Below are 17,352 nucleotides of genomic sequence, written 5' to 3'. Positions count from 1 at the left end.
CATTCCCACCCTCTCACCCCGGGACCCTTCCTAATCCCAGCAGTGATATTCGAAACTAGCATAACATAGCCCTTTTGATGGTCTAGGCTGCACTGGTAATGGCACTTGGACCTTTGGCTGAATTTAAAAGGGGCTTTATAAATTGCTAGCCATTGATACATTATGGAGCCTTATCTCAATGACCCTCTGCTCAATCCTAACAGGAAACCTTTCTGAGCAGAGTTGGCGTATGGCTTTAGTCTAGAGCTTTTCAGGGCATGTTAGACCCTATAAAACCATCTTATTAATTTTCACTTCTGATTGGGTCAGATGTTCTCTTTTCCCAGGGCACCCAGTTACTATAGTCTCCAAAGCCACCCTACCCAAATAAGGTTTCCATAAAGTTGCTTGGAAATGTTAAATGATGCATGCAAAATATTAGACATAGTTCCTTACATATAGTAAGTAGTCAATAAATGTTAACTGCTATTTTAGTGTCGCAATGATCATTATTGCACTGTGTGCCTACTGTGAGCACAGCAACACAGAACGTGAGACTTATTGGTAGCATATTCAAAATAGATGACTGACCAATGATTTTGGATCTTGACTAGTGAACAGATATCATTTATTATAAAACTAAGAGATATGTACTACTTGCTATACGATTAAAGAAAATGGAATGATGTAAATTCTTGAGCAAAAACACTAAAAGACAAAGCCACAAAATATGCCATTGGGAAAAGTGATTTTAGTTTCACATTATTTAGCATGTGGCCAGCACATGGAATTCTGTGGAGGGATAGTGCCTAGTGCCTAGCGTAGTGTCTAGTTTGTGCTGTTTATCTATGCTGGTTGAATGACTCTGATAGGGTGAGACCTCATTGTGGAGGCCTGATTGTATACATGCCTGTTTAGACATGTGAATGTTATTTAATGGTCAATGAGAAGCCATTTCAGAATTTTGAATAGGAAGAGGATGCATTGACTGCTTAAACTGGAAGGAACTGTGCAATGGGAGGCTTGGGAATGGGTGTGGGGCAGTGTATTTGAATCTTGGAGGGATACTATAAGCACTATGAATGAGAGCCCCAGTGAATTTTTCTTAAAGAAAATCACTATTTTAGGAAATCCTTGAGTGTCCAAACTATAGAATGTAGAGCTAAATTTAACATAGAGACCCTCAGATCTAACCTTCATATTATGAATGAGATCAAGTGAATTCCTCAAAGCTCTCAGTCCAGGGCTTCTGATTCCTAGTCTATTGCTCTGAAATATGTAACAACATTCAAATTGTGGGGGAAACCATGTAGCCAGCAGAGTCTCGGGCAGGATTGACCTACATATAGCTTTGTTGTCCCTGCTCCAACAAGTCTGAATGTTTTCATGTCATCTGGTTATACATTTAAAATTGTACCACTTGGCCTGGCTAGTGTTGCTCAGTGGTTGAGTGTGGACTCATGAACCAGGAGATCAGTTCAATTCCTGGTCAGGGCACATGCCGGGGTTGTGGGCTCAATCGCCAGTAGGGGCGTGCAGGAGGCAGCTGATCAATGATTCTCTATCATCATTGATATTTCTCTCTCTCTCTCTCTCCCTCCCTCTCCTTTCCTCTCTGAAATCAATAAAAATATATTTTAAAAAATAAAATAAAATTGTACCACTTGGATATTCATGTAGGCTAACAAGCATGGAATGAAAGTAAAACTCTCACTGCCACAGAGGTAAACCAGTAAAACATTTTGTCATATTTTTTCACCAATCTTTAAAAAAAACAACATAATTTTAAAATTAGAACTCTATTGTTTTTTAAAAATTTACTATATCCAGACGTTGACTTATATACTTAAACTTTGCACAAATATATCATTTTAAATGCTTATGTGTGCCGTGTCAGCACAGTCAAGGGTTCAGTGAGCCTGAGGAGGGGCAGTGAAAGATTAAAGAAAAGACAGACAAAGAGAATATAGCTGGGGCTCGGTGGATCTCCTGTGCCTGGATGAGGCCACAGGGAAGTATCCATCCAGCAAGCTGAGGCTTTATTTTATAGTCAGAGAAAAACAAGGTAGTGGTCAACATAGTTACAATGTTCTTCTGAGTTTCACTTGTTTTGGCAGCACTTACAGCACCTCCAACAACCCATTAGCTACCCAGGAAGGATCTAGGGGGTGGCCATAAGGTCAAGCTTAATTATGCTAAGAGGGCTCTGCCCTCTAAGCTGGGACTTGTTTGTGGCTCTGTCACAGGTCAATCCGAGGCTTAACTCTAGAGCTGCTCCCTATACTTATGTAGTAGTATTCTATCATAAGGATGTGCCTACTTACAGCACCTCCAACAACCCATTAGCTACCCAGGAAGGATCTAGGGGGTGGCCATAAGGTCAAGCTTAATTATGCTAAGAGGGCTCTGCCCTCTAAGCTGGGACTTGTTTGTGGCTCTGTCACAGGTCAATCCGAGGCTTAACTCTAGAGCTGCTCCCTATACTTATGTAGTAGTATTCTATCATAAGGATGTGCCTATATATATACAGATATGTGTGTGTGTGTGTGTGTGTGTGTGTGTGTGTTTGGCTTTGCAACTAATTGAATGTCATTAGGAAAGGGTAAAAATACATCAAACATGACTTAAGGGCTAAAAGCCTCAGAAATGGTGAAATGAGGAGTTTTTGCAGACTTGTGGAGAAACCTGAAAGATGACACCTGAGAATTCCTATTACATTTAAGGAACTTGTGCTGATGAGAGAGGGATTAACACAGATAAAATTGTAATTTGTAGACACTCTAAAATCTCTTATCTTAGCCAATAGTTTCAGTTGTGGCTTAAAACAACATATCTCTCTGTACTTGTAATAACAAAGTGGGTAAATCTGCATTGCACATGCTCCTCCTTTAGTTGAAAACAATTATATAGGAGAAGGATGATACTATGAACTAGGTCTTAGTTCTGTTACTGATTTACTATGTGACATTGGACAAGGCGTGTCACCTCTCTGGTTTCTATTCTGTACAAGGATAATTAATACTGCTTTAAATGATTTTTGCAGTTCCTTCTGAAAGTAGAGTCTTTGTTTTTAAATCAAAATATGACCTCTTAGGTAGAGTTGGCTACACTTTCTCAAATTTGAAAAATTAAGCAAAATGCTGATACAGTATATTCATGTAACTTTTAAGTATAGTATCTTGAAGGTGTCCCTCTATCAACTAAAGAAAAAATGTCTCCATTTAATATATGACTGCGTCAAAAAAAAAAAAAATGCAACCACAGTAGGTGATCAAAGGGATAAGTAACTTTCAGGGATTTTGAAAGCCCAGTAGTATTTAGTATTTGCTCTCTCAGCATTAAAAAGGTCACCTTGCTAATACATGTTAATTTTGAAAGTTTAATTGACCTTTGGAATTTTAATATCAACCTTTTTTGGTGTGTTTAGAGGTTGGAGCAATCACTGAAGAAACTGAAGCCTGTGATTGGTGGAGTTTGGGTGCTGTCCTCTTTGAACTTCTCACTGGCAAGGTAAGCAGTGACCTGGACGCTTAATAAGTTTACCCAGATGCTACCTTGATTTCAAATTGAGACCATTTAGCCTTTGCCTGTAATTTTTAGATCAGAGACTAGGTAAAAAAAAAAACTTTGAGATATATATGTGCAGTAAATTTATCAAGATTTCAGATAAAAAAAATAGAGTTGTATTACACTGAATAAATCGATGGTAAAACTCTGTATGTCACAGTGTCAGTACACAGAAAGAGACTGGTATAAGACTAAACACTTTTTCTCTTTATTTTCTATGATTCCCTTTTAAATAGAGTTAAATCTGTAAGGTTCATATCAGGATGTATTAGAATTCTTTAGATGTTTTAAACATTTTGTCTGAAATCAGGAGGGAATTCTCATTTTAAAGAAAATTAATGTAGATATAAATGGTAACCTCTTTTTTCTCAATACTATAATTTTTTCCTATCTGTTCTAGCTTTAGGACAGAATTTATGCTCTCTCTGATCAATAACTTTTAAGTAAGATATTTGAGGTTAGTAGACTTTAATAGAGTACTGTGCAGATTGCCTCCTGGGAAGAAAACAGAGGAACAGTCAGTTTTATAAGTAGTCCTTTACCTTAAATATGTAGATAATATAGAATTCCCAAGATAGTTGTGGAATTTACAAACCACCTATACATACATTTAAACCATAATGTGCCACATATACATATATGTACATATATATATTATTAATTTTGAAGGTTTTTAATACATTAAAATTTTTTAGAGTTATCTGAAGTCCCTTTTTAGTTTTTATGTATAAATATAAGCTCTTCTACTTATGAGCCACTTTATAACTAAGGTAAAAGGGCTAGAAGCATAAGCTTATGATGTGATTTATCTGATTGCCTTCATTCCAGTTAGAAGTTCTATAGGCTTAGAGCCCTCGTCTTAAACTGCTTAGGTGGCACTGCTGATTACTACACCTCCAGTTAAGACTATTGCTGAGTTCTCTGCACTCACTGTCCATAAATTCTGGGTAAGAAGTGTACCTGATTGATTGTTTCAGACTCTGGTTGAGTGCCATCCAGCAGGAATAACTACTCATACTACTTTGAACATGCCAGAATGTGTCTCTGAAGAGGCTCGCTCACTCATTCAACAGGTAATTTAATTGACCTATTGGCCAAGTGTGTCAAACATGCAAATTAGCAGAGCCTGCAGCTCCAAAACCTTAAAGAAATTAATTTTGGACAAGAAAGACCCATTACTGATTGCAAATTCAGAACTAATACTGTGTGTCTTCAGGTTTATGCTATTATCTAAGTATTGGTGAGCTTATTGGTATTAAATTTTTTTCTCTTAAAAATCTAGGCTAATATTTAGTCAATTTATCTATCTGTTTATCTATCTATCTATCTATTATATATAAGCCTAATATGCAAAGTGTCCCCTCAGGAGTTCGACCGACTGGGAGTTTGATTGCTCACTGTGATGTGCGCTGACCACCAGGGGGCGGTGTGGAATGAAAGAAGGCCCTGGCCAGCGGCCAGCAGCCAGCAGCAACTAGGGACCCTACCCATGCATGAATTTCGTGCACTGGGCCTCTAGTTCTATATATTTATATAGGTGTACCTTTTTAAGAATTGCGTTTAGCTTGTCTGGAGCTGCTCTATTTTTGCTATTACATTTTGTAACTATTTATGAATAGCTATTTTCGATCTTTAATTCATATTTATAAACTTAGAAATGGGCTCCTCAGGTTGCATAGGGGAGATGTGGTGTTAGAAAATCTTGCCCAGTTAGATCATTCTTAGTTAGCTTCATCCATTGATGGAACTTGGGCATTGGTGTCAGTGCATTTCTTGGTGGCTTTGAAGAAAGAGATAGTTGATAATTCAAGTTTAGTATTCCAGAGGGAGGCTTGAAACTCTGGTGAGCTTCTTAAATTGATTCCCTACATTTAAAATGCTCCTCTAGTTTTGAATAACGGATTTTGTGAGTACACTGAGGGTTGTCAGTGTTGTGGTATGATAGGCTCACAGCAAATCAGCAATAACTGTCAGGCCTGGGATCTGTACACTTTTATGAAAAACACAAAGGGAAAGGCTATTTGAAAAACATAAGAACTAAAGTTTTTGTTTAATGAAACATGAATTATTTTTTTTAATCAGGGAAAATGAACTTTTTTAAAAGGGAAGGGAGGGCTAATATAACATATTAAGAAGAGAAATACCTAGTATCCTCTTGAAGAGTGACTTTGGTTTCATTCAACAAATGTAGGCAAGGCATAGTGCTCTAAGCTGTAAAGGTAAGACATAAAAAACTGTATCGCAGGTGGATGTGATAAAGGCTGCCAAATAGGTTGAAAGAATACTTTGGCAAGTGAAAATACAGAGGGGTTATTGTTGATACAGTGGTAGTATTAGGAAAATTTTGTGTGGTGGGTGTTATTTTTGTGGAGCCTTAGGTTTTCAGCATGACAAGGTGGGATGTGGAAGAAGTAGCTAGGTGGAATAAATAAAGAAAAAAGTCTGAAAGACTCAATTTGGTTTATCTAAAGTGGAGGGATGAATATAGTGATGAGTGTGGAAAAATAAGTTGGGATTCTCTCATGGGGTTCTATTATCAGTATCACCTGGTAGAGTGATAATATTTAATTTAGAAAAAAACAGGAGATTTTTGTACAGAAGAGTGAAAGAATCAGAAATGTACTTCATGAAGATCCTGAAAATATAAAGCAACATAATCAGGTTGGAAATACTGAGATGAGAATACCCTAAGCATTTTGCAAAAGAACTACTAGTAAGAGTTAATGCAAAGATATATAAAACATTTAATTTCAATGGGAAAAGGACACTCACTTGATTTCATCTTATTTGTTGTGGCACAAAAAGGTAAATTTAAAATGAGGGTTTTTTTTGGTAAATAATTTAAAGAAGGCTAGCAACTGCCAATTTTTGTTTCTCTTCCTTAAAGAAATAGTCATTATTATACAGTGTGGGGCAAAAGTAGGTTTACAGTTCTATGGAAAATAATGCAATAATTAATAACTAAATAATACAAGAATAAACTGTTTTACCTACTCTTAACTATAAACCTACTTTTGCCTCACCCTGTATAACATCTAGAATAGAATTCCCCGCATTAATTTATAAAGGTCTGTTGCTCCCATTTTTATTAGAAATTATAAAGGAGTTGTAAAGGAGTCTAGGCTGAAGGTATGTTAAATCCCCAAACTCGGATACTTACCGCTTATATCGTAAATCAGCATTCTGTCATTGCCTGCCTAAGGAAACTACCACTCAGGTCGGGAAACATCATCAGGAAAGGGAAGAGGGGTCTCTTGGCATGATTAGCCATTTGTCACTTTGACTTTCCTCTTCCACTACCTCACAGGTCATAGAGGCCATTTCAAAAAAACCCCACAAAATGATTTATTTGGAAACAATTATTCTGCTTTGGGGAGATTTCCCCTCTTTGGTCTGTCACCTTCTTGCTTTCTTCCTAGCTTTCATAAAATCCATGGTTCAGTCATCTTAGTCAAGGCATTGGTACTAAAGTAAACATAGTAAATGCAGTTTTTTAAGAAGATAGTTATATTTTACGAACCCTCAGAGCATGTATGTTTGTACTTTAGTGTACGTTTGGTTAACTATGACACAGTTGCTTTGTCAGTTGAAAGATTATCTTGGATTTGCCACTGGTTGACATATTCGCTTAAGCAATGGAATCTTTGCACGATCTCTCTTGTGGCCTGGTATAGTATTTAAAATGGCAGAATAAACAGGATAGTCATGAGTAAAACAATTATACTTTTGCCTATAGATTTATACTTGCAAATTTATAGAAGAATCCATGAACTAAGTAAATTGACTTCAGTAAAATGAAAATATGAACCTCTATTGGAATTTCATAATGAGGTCATGCTTTAGAAAGAATGAGGGTGGACAAGCCAATTGTAACAAAGAAGGAAGAATTTACATTTTCCTGAAATAGTAAAAAATATGTGATAGTCATAGTTAATTTTTACCAATATTTGATATTTTATGCTGGGCTGGTGTGGCTCAGTGGTTGAGCATTGACCTATGAACCAGGAGGTCATGGTTTGTTTCCCAGTCAGGGCACATGCACGGTTTCGGGCTCGGTCCCCAGTGTGGACCGTGCAGGAGTCAGCCTATCAGTGATTCTCTCTCATCATTGATGTTTCTATCTCTCCCTCTCTCTTTCTCTCTGAAATCAATAAAAACATTTAAAAAAATATTTGGAAATTAAACAACACACCTATGACTCATATAACCTATGAGTCAAAGGAAAAAATCCCAAGAGAAGCTGGAAAATGTTCTTAATGAACTAAAAGCAAATACAAATGTACAATATATAAAAATTTATAGGATGCAGCTAAAATAGGTTTTGAGGAAACTTTATGGCTTTAAACACCTATGTCAGAAAAGAAGATCTCAAGTAAAAATCTTACCTTGCACCTTAAGAAGCAGAAACTATAAAAGTACACCTAAAGCAAGCAGAAAAAAGGAAGCAGAAATCAATGAAATAGAAAAGAGAAAAATAAGAGAAAAATCAAGGTATTTACAAGTTGGTTCATTGAAAAGATCAGCAAAATTAGGAAACCTTTAGCTGATTCAAAAATGTACATGAAAAGGCAAGGGACCTAGACTATCCTAAATAATCTTTTAAGTTTTCAATTAGCAATAATCGTGCCTTGGATAAACCTCATTGGCTACGATACTGCCACTGTGCAAAGCTGCAAAATAATCTTAAAGAGAACAGAGTTGGAGAACTCATACTACCTGATTTCCAGTTAGTATAAAGCCACAGTAATTACTTACTTATTGTGTTATTAGAGCAAAGACAGGCATATAAATCAATGGAATGAAATTGAGAGTTCAGAAATAAACCCATACATGATTGTCAATTGATTTTCACTAAAGATGCCAAGATAATTTGATGCTGAAAAGGTCTTTTCAACAAACGGTGCTGGGAAAATAAAATATTCACATGTAAAACCAAAATGAACTAAGACCCTTCATATCATATGTAAAAATTAACTCAAAATAGCTCATAGACCTATGGGAGCGCAAACTATAAAAATTGTAGAAGAAAACTGGAAAACCTTCATAACCTTGGATTAGGAAAAGAGTTATTAGACATGATAACAAGAAAAATAGATAACGTGGGCTTCATTAAAATAAAAAACCTTTATACTTGAAGACATTAGTAAGAAAAGGAAGAGACAAGCCACAGACTGGGAGAAAATATTTGCAAATCATATAACTGTTAGTGGACTTGTATTCAGAATGTATAGAGAACTCTTAAAAACTCAACAAGCAGACAACTCAATATAAACATGGACGAAGATTTACCAAGGAAGCTATATGAAATGCTAATAAGGACATGAAAAATACTCACCATCACTAGTCATTAGGGAATACAAATTAAAACTATAATAAGATACCACTAATACCCACTAGAAGGGCTATACTAAAAATGATAGATGCTAGGAAGTATTGGTAAGGATGTAGAGAAACTGGTGGGAATATAAAATGGTATAATTACTTTAGAAAAGTTTGGCAGTAAAAGCTAAACATGAACTTACCACATGACTCTGGGATTGCACGTCTAGGAATGCCCGTAAGAGAAATGAAAGTCCACAAGGAGACATATACACAAATGTTAACAGCAATTGTATTCATTGGTCTCAACCTGGAAAGTCACACGTCCATTAACCTGATGACTAGATTAACAAAATGTGTTACAGCCAACAGTGGAATACTGTTCAGAAATAAAGGGAATGGATTGTTGATACCTGTTATAACATGGATGACTCTCAAAAATATTATGCAAAGTGAAAGAAAGCAGCTGCAAAAGACAACGTATTTTATGATTCCATTTACATGAAATATCCACAAAGGCTGAGTTTACAGACAGAACACAGATCAGTGGTTGCCTAGGGCTGGGGATAGAAGTGAGGATTATCTGTAAACAGCATGAAGAAACTTTTTAGGTTGATCAAAGTGTTCTAAAGCTGAATAGTAGTAATGGTTTCACAACTCTAACTTTACTAAGAATCATTGAATTGTACATATACAATAGGTGAATTTTATACTATATAAATTATTCCTTGGTAAAGCTGTTGAAACAAAAATTTGAGGATGTGTGAATGTCTCAAAACACATTCTTCCAGCATGCCTATGGTCTACAATAATTGTATATGACTGCTTGTATTTTCCCACACTCAACAATTCTGTTGCATATAATATTATTAACTTACACATAAATTCTAATACTGAATAAGTCAAAATACGTTTTACTCATTGGAGCAAATTATTCTATGTGAGTCAGCTATTCCAAGGAAAACAATTTTGGAATACGAATTGGCCAATTCAGACTTTAGGTAAAGTTTAGACCCAGTACACGTATAATCCACTAGGGGTTGAAAGACTTACTGTGCCGCCCAACCTTTCAAATCATGAAAGGAGTAACGGACCTCTCAGAATTTGGTGCAATATCAAATTAATGTCACACTGTACTTTTGGAATTGGAAATTCACAAGTATAACTATATGAGGATGAGAGAAACAAAGTGAGCCACTCAAGGTCATGTTTCAAATCAGTTGAAGAGCCACCACTAGAGTGATGTTAGACACAGCTCCCTTTCAAGAAAAGATAGTCAATTGGCTATTATGTTCATTTGTTGCTGGGGTTGAATTTACAAGTACCTCCCTTTCATATATTTTGCTTTCCTTTAATTTGCTCATTGGATTCCTGTTAGTCACTAAATCCTCTTTCTTAGCTCTTACAGTTCAATCCTGTGGAGCGTCTTGGTGCTGGAGTTGCTGGTGTTGAAGATATCAAATCGCACCCATTTTTTACTCCTGTGGATTGGGCAGAACTGATGAGATGAACATAATGCAGGTTATTTGCATGCATTCGGACCTTCTCTGGGTAGGCATCCCCAGCACAGAGGCAGCGCAGCCTCGGTTTCTTTGCAAGCACCAAAGCATTGAGAGGAAATGGAGGATAAAAAGCCTAAAAGAGAACAATTCCTTACAGTTACCACATGGACAAGATATCGGTACATTGCAAGAAGCTGTACAAACCTTTAATGAAGGTGTGATCTTTTTTAAACTACACTTAGTGTTGCAGATGAGTCGTAAACCCAACTGAAAGGAATGCCCATCAAGAACTTCCTCTGGTATGAAACTCCAAGTGTACAATCAAGTGTTACTTGAAAGGAGGACCTTTACATGGCAGCTAACCACGCTTTCTGCTAACCAAGATTGGTTTATATGATCAAATTAATATTTGTTGAATAATATATAAAAAGTGCTTCATGAATAATGACATCTGTGGAGATTAAAAAGTGAGAGAAAGAAGAATATACTCATCATGTCTGATAGGAAACTTGCACCACGATGCTGTATAATTAATATATGTTGAATATGATCCCAAATTGTTTCATGCTTTCAGAAGTCCACATGGAAAGAAAACACTTCATGGGGTCAACTTTGTACATGGTTGGTTGGTACTGCTTATGGAAGGGTTCATATAAACACTCTCTTCTCTTTGACACTATCTTTCCTCTTCCCTGGCCTATTCTGTAATACTCTGTTCTTCCTACCCCTACTAATACATATGCAACAAAAAAGGGGAGAGGGAGTATTTATGTCCCCAAATTGTATCAACTTAATAAGGACTAAGAAATCATGATGTGAAATAAATGTGGTAAAAAATTAAATCTGTCTTTCATTTAATTGCATTTTTTTTTTAAAGAAAGGCTTCTCTTCCATTCATATTGAAAAGTTAGCAATTTCTCTGTCTTATGCTTGACTTCATTTTAGTTTTTGACTCGGTATACTAAGAACCAAAGGACCTCCTCTAAATGGAATTGAATGGCAATCCTATTTCATTACTTATAGTGGCAGGATTTCCAGATTTGACCTCCTAATCTACTTGACATTGTGTAGAAAGAATCTGAGTATTTGAACATCTCCAACCATTTGTATTTTTTCTTTATGTTGCTAAGATAGGTCCTGTGGTTATGCATTATTTACAACTTACAAATGTTTTAAAAGTGTTAATGCATGTTTTTTTTAAAACTTTATTCAAAGAAAAGAGAATAAGTCACTATTCCCAAGTTAGCAGTTACCAGAAATAATGAAAGCTTTCTGTATGTTTTAATCCTTTGTATTTTTGAGATATGTGTGAGAGCCCACCCCTATTCCAAGAGCATCTGCCACCTGCCATTGGCCAGGTCCTCCCATCAAATTCAATGGAAGCAGAAAATGCTTTAGTGTGAAACAAAGGAAATGTGCAAGCATTTTTCCTTCTTCTCTTATCCTACTCCCCCCTTTTCCTTTTTGGTCCCCTTATAACCTGAACCCCAGCTGAAGGGCTGCAACAACACCAGGATGGGGAACAGGTCACCAGGATCATAGCTCAATCAAGATGACATCACTCCCTGGAACTGGATTTCAACTCACCAGCCCCCTGGCCTCATAACAGGAACTCATGCAGGTGAGACACAAGAATGACTTCCTGGTAGGACTAGTAGGAAATCTGCAAGTACTTAGAGCTGGCCATTACAGAGCTTCCTTCCAGAAGTGCCCTATGACATGAAAGTAGGACTTCACAACTAAGGTGAAGCTCCCAGCCCTACCACATGATTTTGGTCCCTTGGATTCAGAGGACAGTAATGTCAACAGATGGTTGCTGTGTCAGTGTGTTGACACAATTCCACTGCTTCAATTTCTGTCTTTCTCTCTGGTTGGTTGGAACGTGTGCTTAATGTAAATGCAGTATTCATAATCTGATTTAATGATGAACATTAATTATTTTAGTAATGAACACACAAGATAAATGGCTTTGGGTTGATGAACCCAAGTCTGTTTTTGTTTGATGGTGTATATTAGAAATACTAATATTTCTAAGGCTGTGGCCGATACTCCTTTTTTGTTGTTGTATTTTTTTGAGCATGTGTCATATGGGCCAAGATCATAAAAGAACTTGCCACTTAGTATTTCTCATTTGTTATATTTTTTTTATTGTGGTATGGTATACATACCGTTAACCACTTTTAAGTATACAATTTAGTGGCATTAAGTACACTCACATATTTATTCAACCATCACCACTATGCATCTCAGAACTTTTTAATCATCCCAAACTGAAACTTTATACCCATTAAACAATAGCTTCCCATTTCCCCTCTCGAAGCCCTTGGTAACCATCATTCTACTTTCTCCCTCTATGAACTGGACTCTTCTAGGTCTCTCATATAAGCAGAATCTTACAATATTTGTTTTTCTGAGAATAATATTTTCAAGGTTCATCCGTGAGATAGTGTATATCAAAATTTCATTCCTTTTTGAGGCAGAATAATATTCATTGTATGTATAAACCACATTTTGTTTAACCATTTACCTGGCAATGGACATTTAGGTGTTTCTACTTTTTAACTATTGTGAACAGTGTCATTATGAACAATGATGTACAAACATCAGTTTGAGTCCATGCTTTTATTTGATTTTATATTTTTATGTGAAATTACCAATGTTATTTACTATTATTTTACTATACTCTTTATAAGAGAGCTTTTTCTAACAGCTTGCCAAATAATATGGTATATTGTCACCTATCTTAAGATTATGATAGGAAAATCTACCATTTCTATTTCATAGCTGGGTAAGTTAAGCTCTCTAAGATTAAAAAAGAATGCCATCATTTTAGCAATTTGTTTTAACTATGACACAAGTTAATACTTTTTGAGACAGATCTTTTCAACTTGTTATAACTGAGCTCTCGGTAATCTATTTAAACCTGCCTTTTAAAATTTTTAAACAGCTACAATTCCTGTTGTGTTTTGACCCTCCAGCTTTTCCTACCCTATTTTATTTCAGATTAATTGTGAACCAAGTTTGAGTTTTTCTTTCAAATAATGCTTGTACTGAAGAGTATAAAATTTATAAATAATATTCATGCTATGACCAGTAACACTATATTAGGACCCCACACATAGGGTGCCCTGGTTGAAGTCACTTGCCCATAATTTATGAATCCAAACAAAAAAATCTGACTATAGTGTTGAAAGGCTCTTTGCCTCTCAAGGAGCCCCTTGTAGCATCTTTGTTGGACTCACCTAGGAATTACTTTATAGCAAAGGCCAAGGCTTAAGGTGGGTCATTTTACTTCTTCGAAGTAGTTGATTTAACCTCTGGCGTATCTAAATGCTCTGGGTAACAAAGCCTGGTATTTCAGGTTCTTTTTTGAGGATTGTGGAATAGACTAATTAGACCAGTGATTCTCAACCTTCTGGCCGTTTAAAACAGTTCCTCATGTTGTGACCCCCAACCATAAAATTATTTTTGTTGCTACTTCATAACTGTAATTTTGCTACTGTTATGAATCGTTATGTAAATATCTGATATGCAGGATGGTCTTAGGTGACTCCTGTGAAAGGGTCGTTCGACCGCCAAAGGGGTCGCGACCCACAGGTTGAGAACCGCTGAACTAGACTTTAACCTTAATCAAATAACAGTATTCCAGACCTGTTCCTTACCTATAGAACGAAAAGGAAGGTGAATTCCAAGCTCCACAAACATGATGGATTTTCTGTTTTTCAGAGTGAACTAATTTGATAAACCAACATTGTAGAAAGACAAGGTTAATGAAAATCTTAAATTGATACTTAACTGTGTCCTTATAATTATTTTTCTAGTAATCCCAGATACTTGGGTTGCTGCCATATACCCACTCAGTAGCACAGCCCTTAGTGGTTATGTGGCTATAAAAATTATAAATAGAATGAAATAGTAAAAGGTTATTTCTAAGTCAACTCTGCACTGGAAAAGGAGAGTTGAAGGTCCAGATAGAAGTATGTGGAGGTGAAAGGAGGTTAGGACACACCTACCTTTGCCCATTTCTTAGACCTTTCTCAATAACCGTGATGGTATTCCTACCCTATTGCCCTCATCTATCATATTTTATGTGTTTATTTGACTCAGTTCTTTGGCAGGCATAATCAGAGTACAAAATTGATACTTTCTGTTTGTATTTAATGCAGAACATTAACCTCTACCAGTCTAGGTAATTTGGACTTTTGAGGATTTGATGTCTACTCAGTTCATTTTAAGGATTTCATATTAGATCCTTATGTTGAAGGGTTACTAAATGGCAAAAGCTGTGAAGTCAGCTATTTCAAAATAAAGTTGTAAATAGAATAGCTGTAAGGAAATGGGAAGCAAAGTACTATGGGTTTCTGTGACTTGGCATCGCTTACTCTCTCAAGGACAGCAAACAGGAAACCAGAGCATAAGCTTCCTGTTGGGGAAGATTTACGATAATGGTGATGCATAGTTAGTATAGCTGTGCATTTTTTGTTCCTATCACCTGATTTCTTTGCTTGATTCAGGGATCTCATTACAGGGGAAAATTGAGGCAGAGAAAATGTGTGAAGGTGTAATAACGAAAGTTGAGTAAGGTGGTCCAGGGTAATGCACTTGTCAGGTGTGTTGGCCCAGGTGTCTTCTTTGTTGAGCTGGGTTTTTAAAAAAATGATCACATTTATTGGAGTGACATCTATATATATAAAAGGCTAATATGCTAAGTGTCCCTCTTCCCGTTCAACCGGTTTCCATGACATGCATTGACCAGCAGGGGTCAGACACTCAACGCAGGAGCTACCATGATTCGCACTGGCCATTTACAGAGAAACAGCACCGCAGACCTGGTGCTCACAAAGCAACACTTGGATTCCCCCAAGTGGGACACAGACCCCGCCACCACCCAGAGCGATAGCCCACCAAATCACAGCCAACACTGCCAAGACCCCATGGTGCAAAATGCGGCCCACAGCCCAGCCCAGCCCTGAAGCAGTTGCTGTGGGCACTGGGTAATGACGTCACATAGCAACACCTGGCTTCCTCTCCCTAGCAACTAGCCTCCTTGGAATTTCTTCAGCCCAGGAACACGACTTGCTTTATAGCCAGGTGCAAATATTTTACACTTTAACCAAATGTTTGTGAAGCGTTTTCCCATGCCTCATCTCATTTGATCCTCACAGAAGTCCTGGAGTAGGTAGATAGGAGACTCAGTGGAATCCTATTTTGTTTTCATTAGCCAGAAAATGGAGATTTAGAAAGCTTAGAAACTTTACCTGACTGAAAAGAAGAAATGATGGACCTTGAAAATGACTTCAGGTTTTCTCACTGTGCAGAATATAGTCAAACACTGCTGCAGTTAAATATTTTACCCTTTGTTCTCCCTGTGTGATCTACAATAATAATCTGCTTCGTGTTGATATTTACTGCTGTGTTGCTGACAATTATCTGAAAGAGAAGTTGGGGTGCTTCACTGGGCTGGAAAAAGTTTAGCTAAATCAGAAAGAAGGTCTAATTAAGCAAGTCTATTCTATATATATATATATAAAAGGCTAAGTTGACTCGCTCATGTGTGATACATATAATGCTCTCGCTGGCGCCAATCACGCATGTGCTTCGATCTGTCATTGTGATTGTGAATTTGGTTGATACTTCTATTATAGAGAAAGGGTGAATAGCGATATTAAAGTATTCTAATTAATTTCTTTTCAGTGTGCACAAATTTGTGCACTGGGCCACTAGTTGGTTAATAAAATGATATAGGTTTCAAGTGAACAATTCTATATCATTTGTATATTGCATTGTGTGTTCACCATCCAAAGTAAAATATTTGGCACCATATATTTGACCCCTTTTACCCTTTACTATACCCCTCTCCCTCTGGTGACTACCATTTCATTTGTTTGTCTTGTTCATTTGTTTATTTCAGTTTTATATCCCACATATGAGTGAAATATGTTTCTTAACTTTTTTGGTAGTGCAAATCTTTGTTCTTCCTCCAGGAAGAGTTAGGCAGAAATTGAAACTATTTCAACTATCCCAGGAAATCAGATGCTGTCTTTTTGGAAAGATTAAGTGACAAGCTTATCTAGAGTCAGTTCTATCTCTACCTCCTTGGTGAAGACAGCTGTTGGCAAAGGAAGAGGCCATGAGTGTCTGTGAAGAGCTGCTGATTTATTTGGGCAGAAATACCTCTTACTGAATGTGGTAAGAAGAATGACAAAGGAACCAGGTTTTGGTTATACTTAGAGTTGCTGGCATTCTGCTTTTGTGGATCTTAAGAATTTATATCAGAAAGGTAACTCTTTGAGGAATGTTAATCAAATTCCTCCTAAAGCTAATCCACAAGGTAGAAGTTTGACCAACCCCCCACCTATCAATATAAAAGGAGATTGGATAGATTTAAAGGGATCTGAGCCAGTTTCAGTGTCAAAATAATGACCACAAGGTGATGTGCCCTGATTTATTTGACTCAGTAGCAACATAGGTAGGAAACAAGAAGAAAGGGAGGTGTAGTGTTGGCAAAACAAAAGAAGTATTGTACAGCTACTCAGTGTCTTGGGATTGTTCTGGAAAGAAAATGTTAGATATTTGGAGGATCTGTTTTCAGCCAAAAACTTTCTGAATGACTAAGAAAACTTTAAAACTGAACTTTCCCCCTCACCACGCTCTCCTACTGTTTTCTCATTTCTTCTTCTTCCTCTCTTCATCTTCCATTTATCTACTCCCCTCCCACCTATGTGCTTCTCCGGTCACTGAACAAAAGACATGGTGCCTGCCTCCAAGGACCTTAGAAAACCCAGGGGAAAGAAAGCATAAATAATAAGTAGGGCAGAGTGTTGTGTTATAAGGAACAAATAGGGTATGGTGAGCACACAAAGGAGAGATCTGAGGAGCTGCAGGAAAGCTTCCTGTATTGGGGCAAAACCTTGAAGTTAGATTCGTATTTTTAAACATAAGGACTCCCCCCCCCCCCCCCCCCCCCCCCACATTTTTTTTTGGG

At 36.9% G+C, this 17,352-nt stretch overlaps 1 protein-coding gene and 1 long non-coding RNA gene across 9 annotated transcripts in view; both read left to right on the top strand.

The window, feature by feature from the left end:
* RPS6KC1 (ribosomal protein S6 kinase, 52kDa, polypeptide 1) overlaps positions 1–11,209 on the top strand; it is a 130,822-nt gene extending 119,613 nt beyond the window's left edge. For 7 of the 8 annotated variants that reach the window (XM_005865157.2, XM_005865156.2, XM_014538776.1 and 4 more), the window contains 3 exons: positions 3,407–3,489; positions 4,524–4,619; positions 10,265–11,209. In XM_005865157.2, coding sequence (XP_005865219.1) covers positions 3,407–3,489; positions 4,524–4,619; positions 10,265–10,375 — 290 coding nt within the window. In that variant the 3' untranslated portion in view covers positions 10,376–11,209. The remainder of the gene's footprint in view (positions 1–3,406; positions 3,490–4,523; positions 4,620–10,264) is intronic. The other variant, XM_014538773.1, reaches the window with a different exon arrangement.
* Positions 11,210–11,602: 393 nt separating this feature from the next.
* LOC106725915 overlaps positions 11,603–17,352 on the top strand; it is a 78,654-nt gene continuing 72,904 nt past the window's right edge. The window contains exon 1 of the long non-coding RNA XR_001361921.1: positions 11,603–11,988. This is a non-coding gene — a long non-coding RNA (uncharacterized LOC106725915). The remainder of the gene's footprint in view (positions 11,989–17,352) is intronic.

This window comes from Myotis brandtii, unplaced genomic scaffold, assembly GCF_000412655.1.
Source record: "Myotis brandtii unplaced genomic scaffold, ASM41265v1 scaffold197, whole genome shotgun sequence".
Taxonomy (NCBI): domain Eukaryota; kingdom Metazoa; phylum Chordata; class Mammalia; order Chiroptera; family Vespertilionidae; genus Myotis; species Myotis brandtii.
This window is presented reverse-complemented; position numbering and strand designations above follow the sequence as displayed.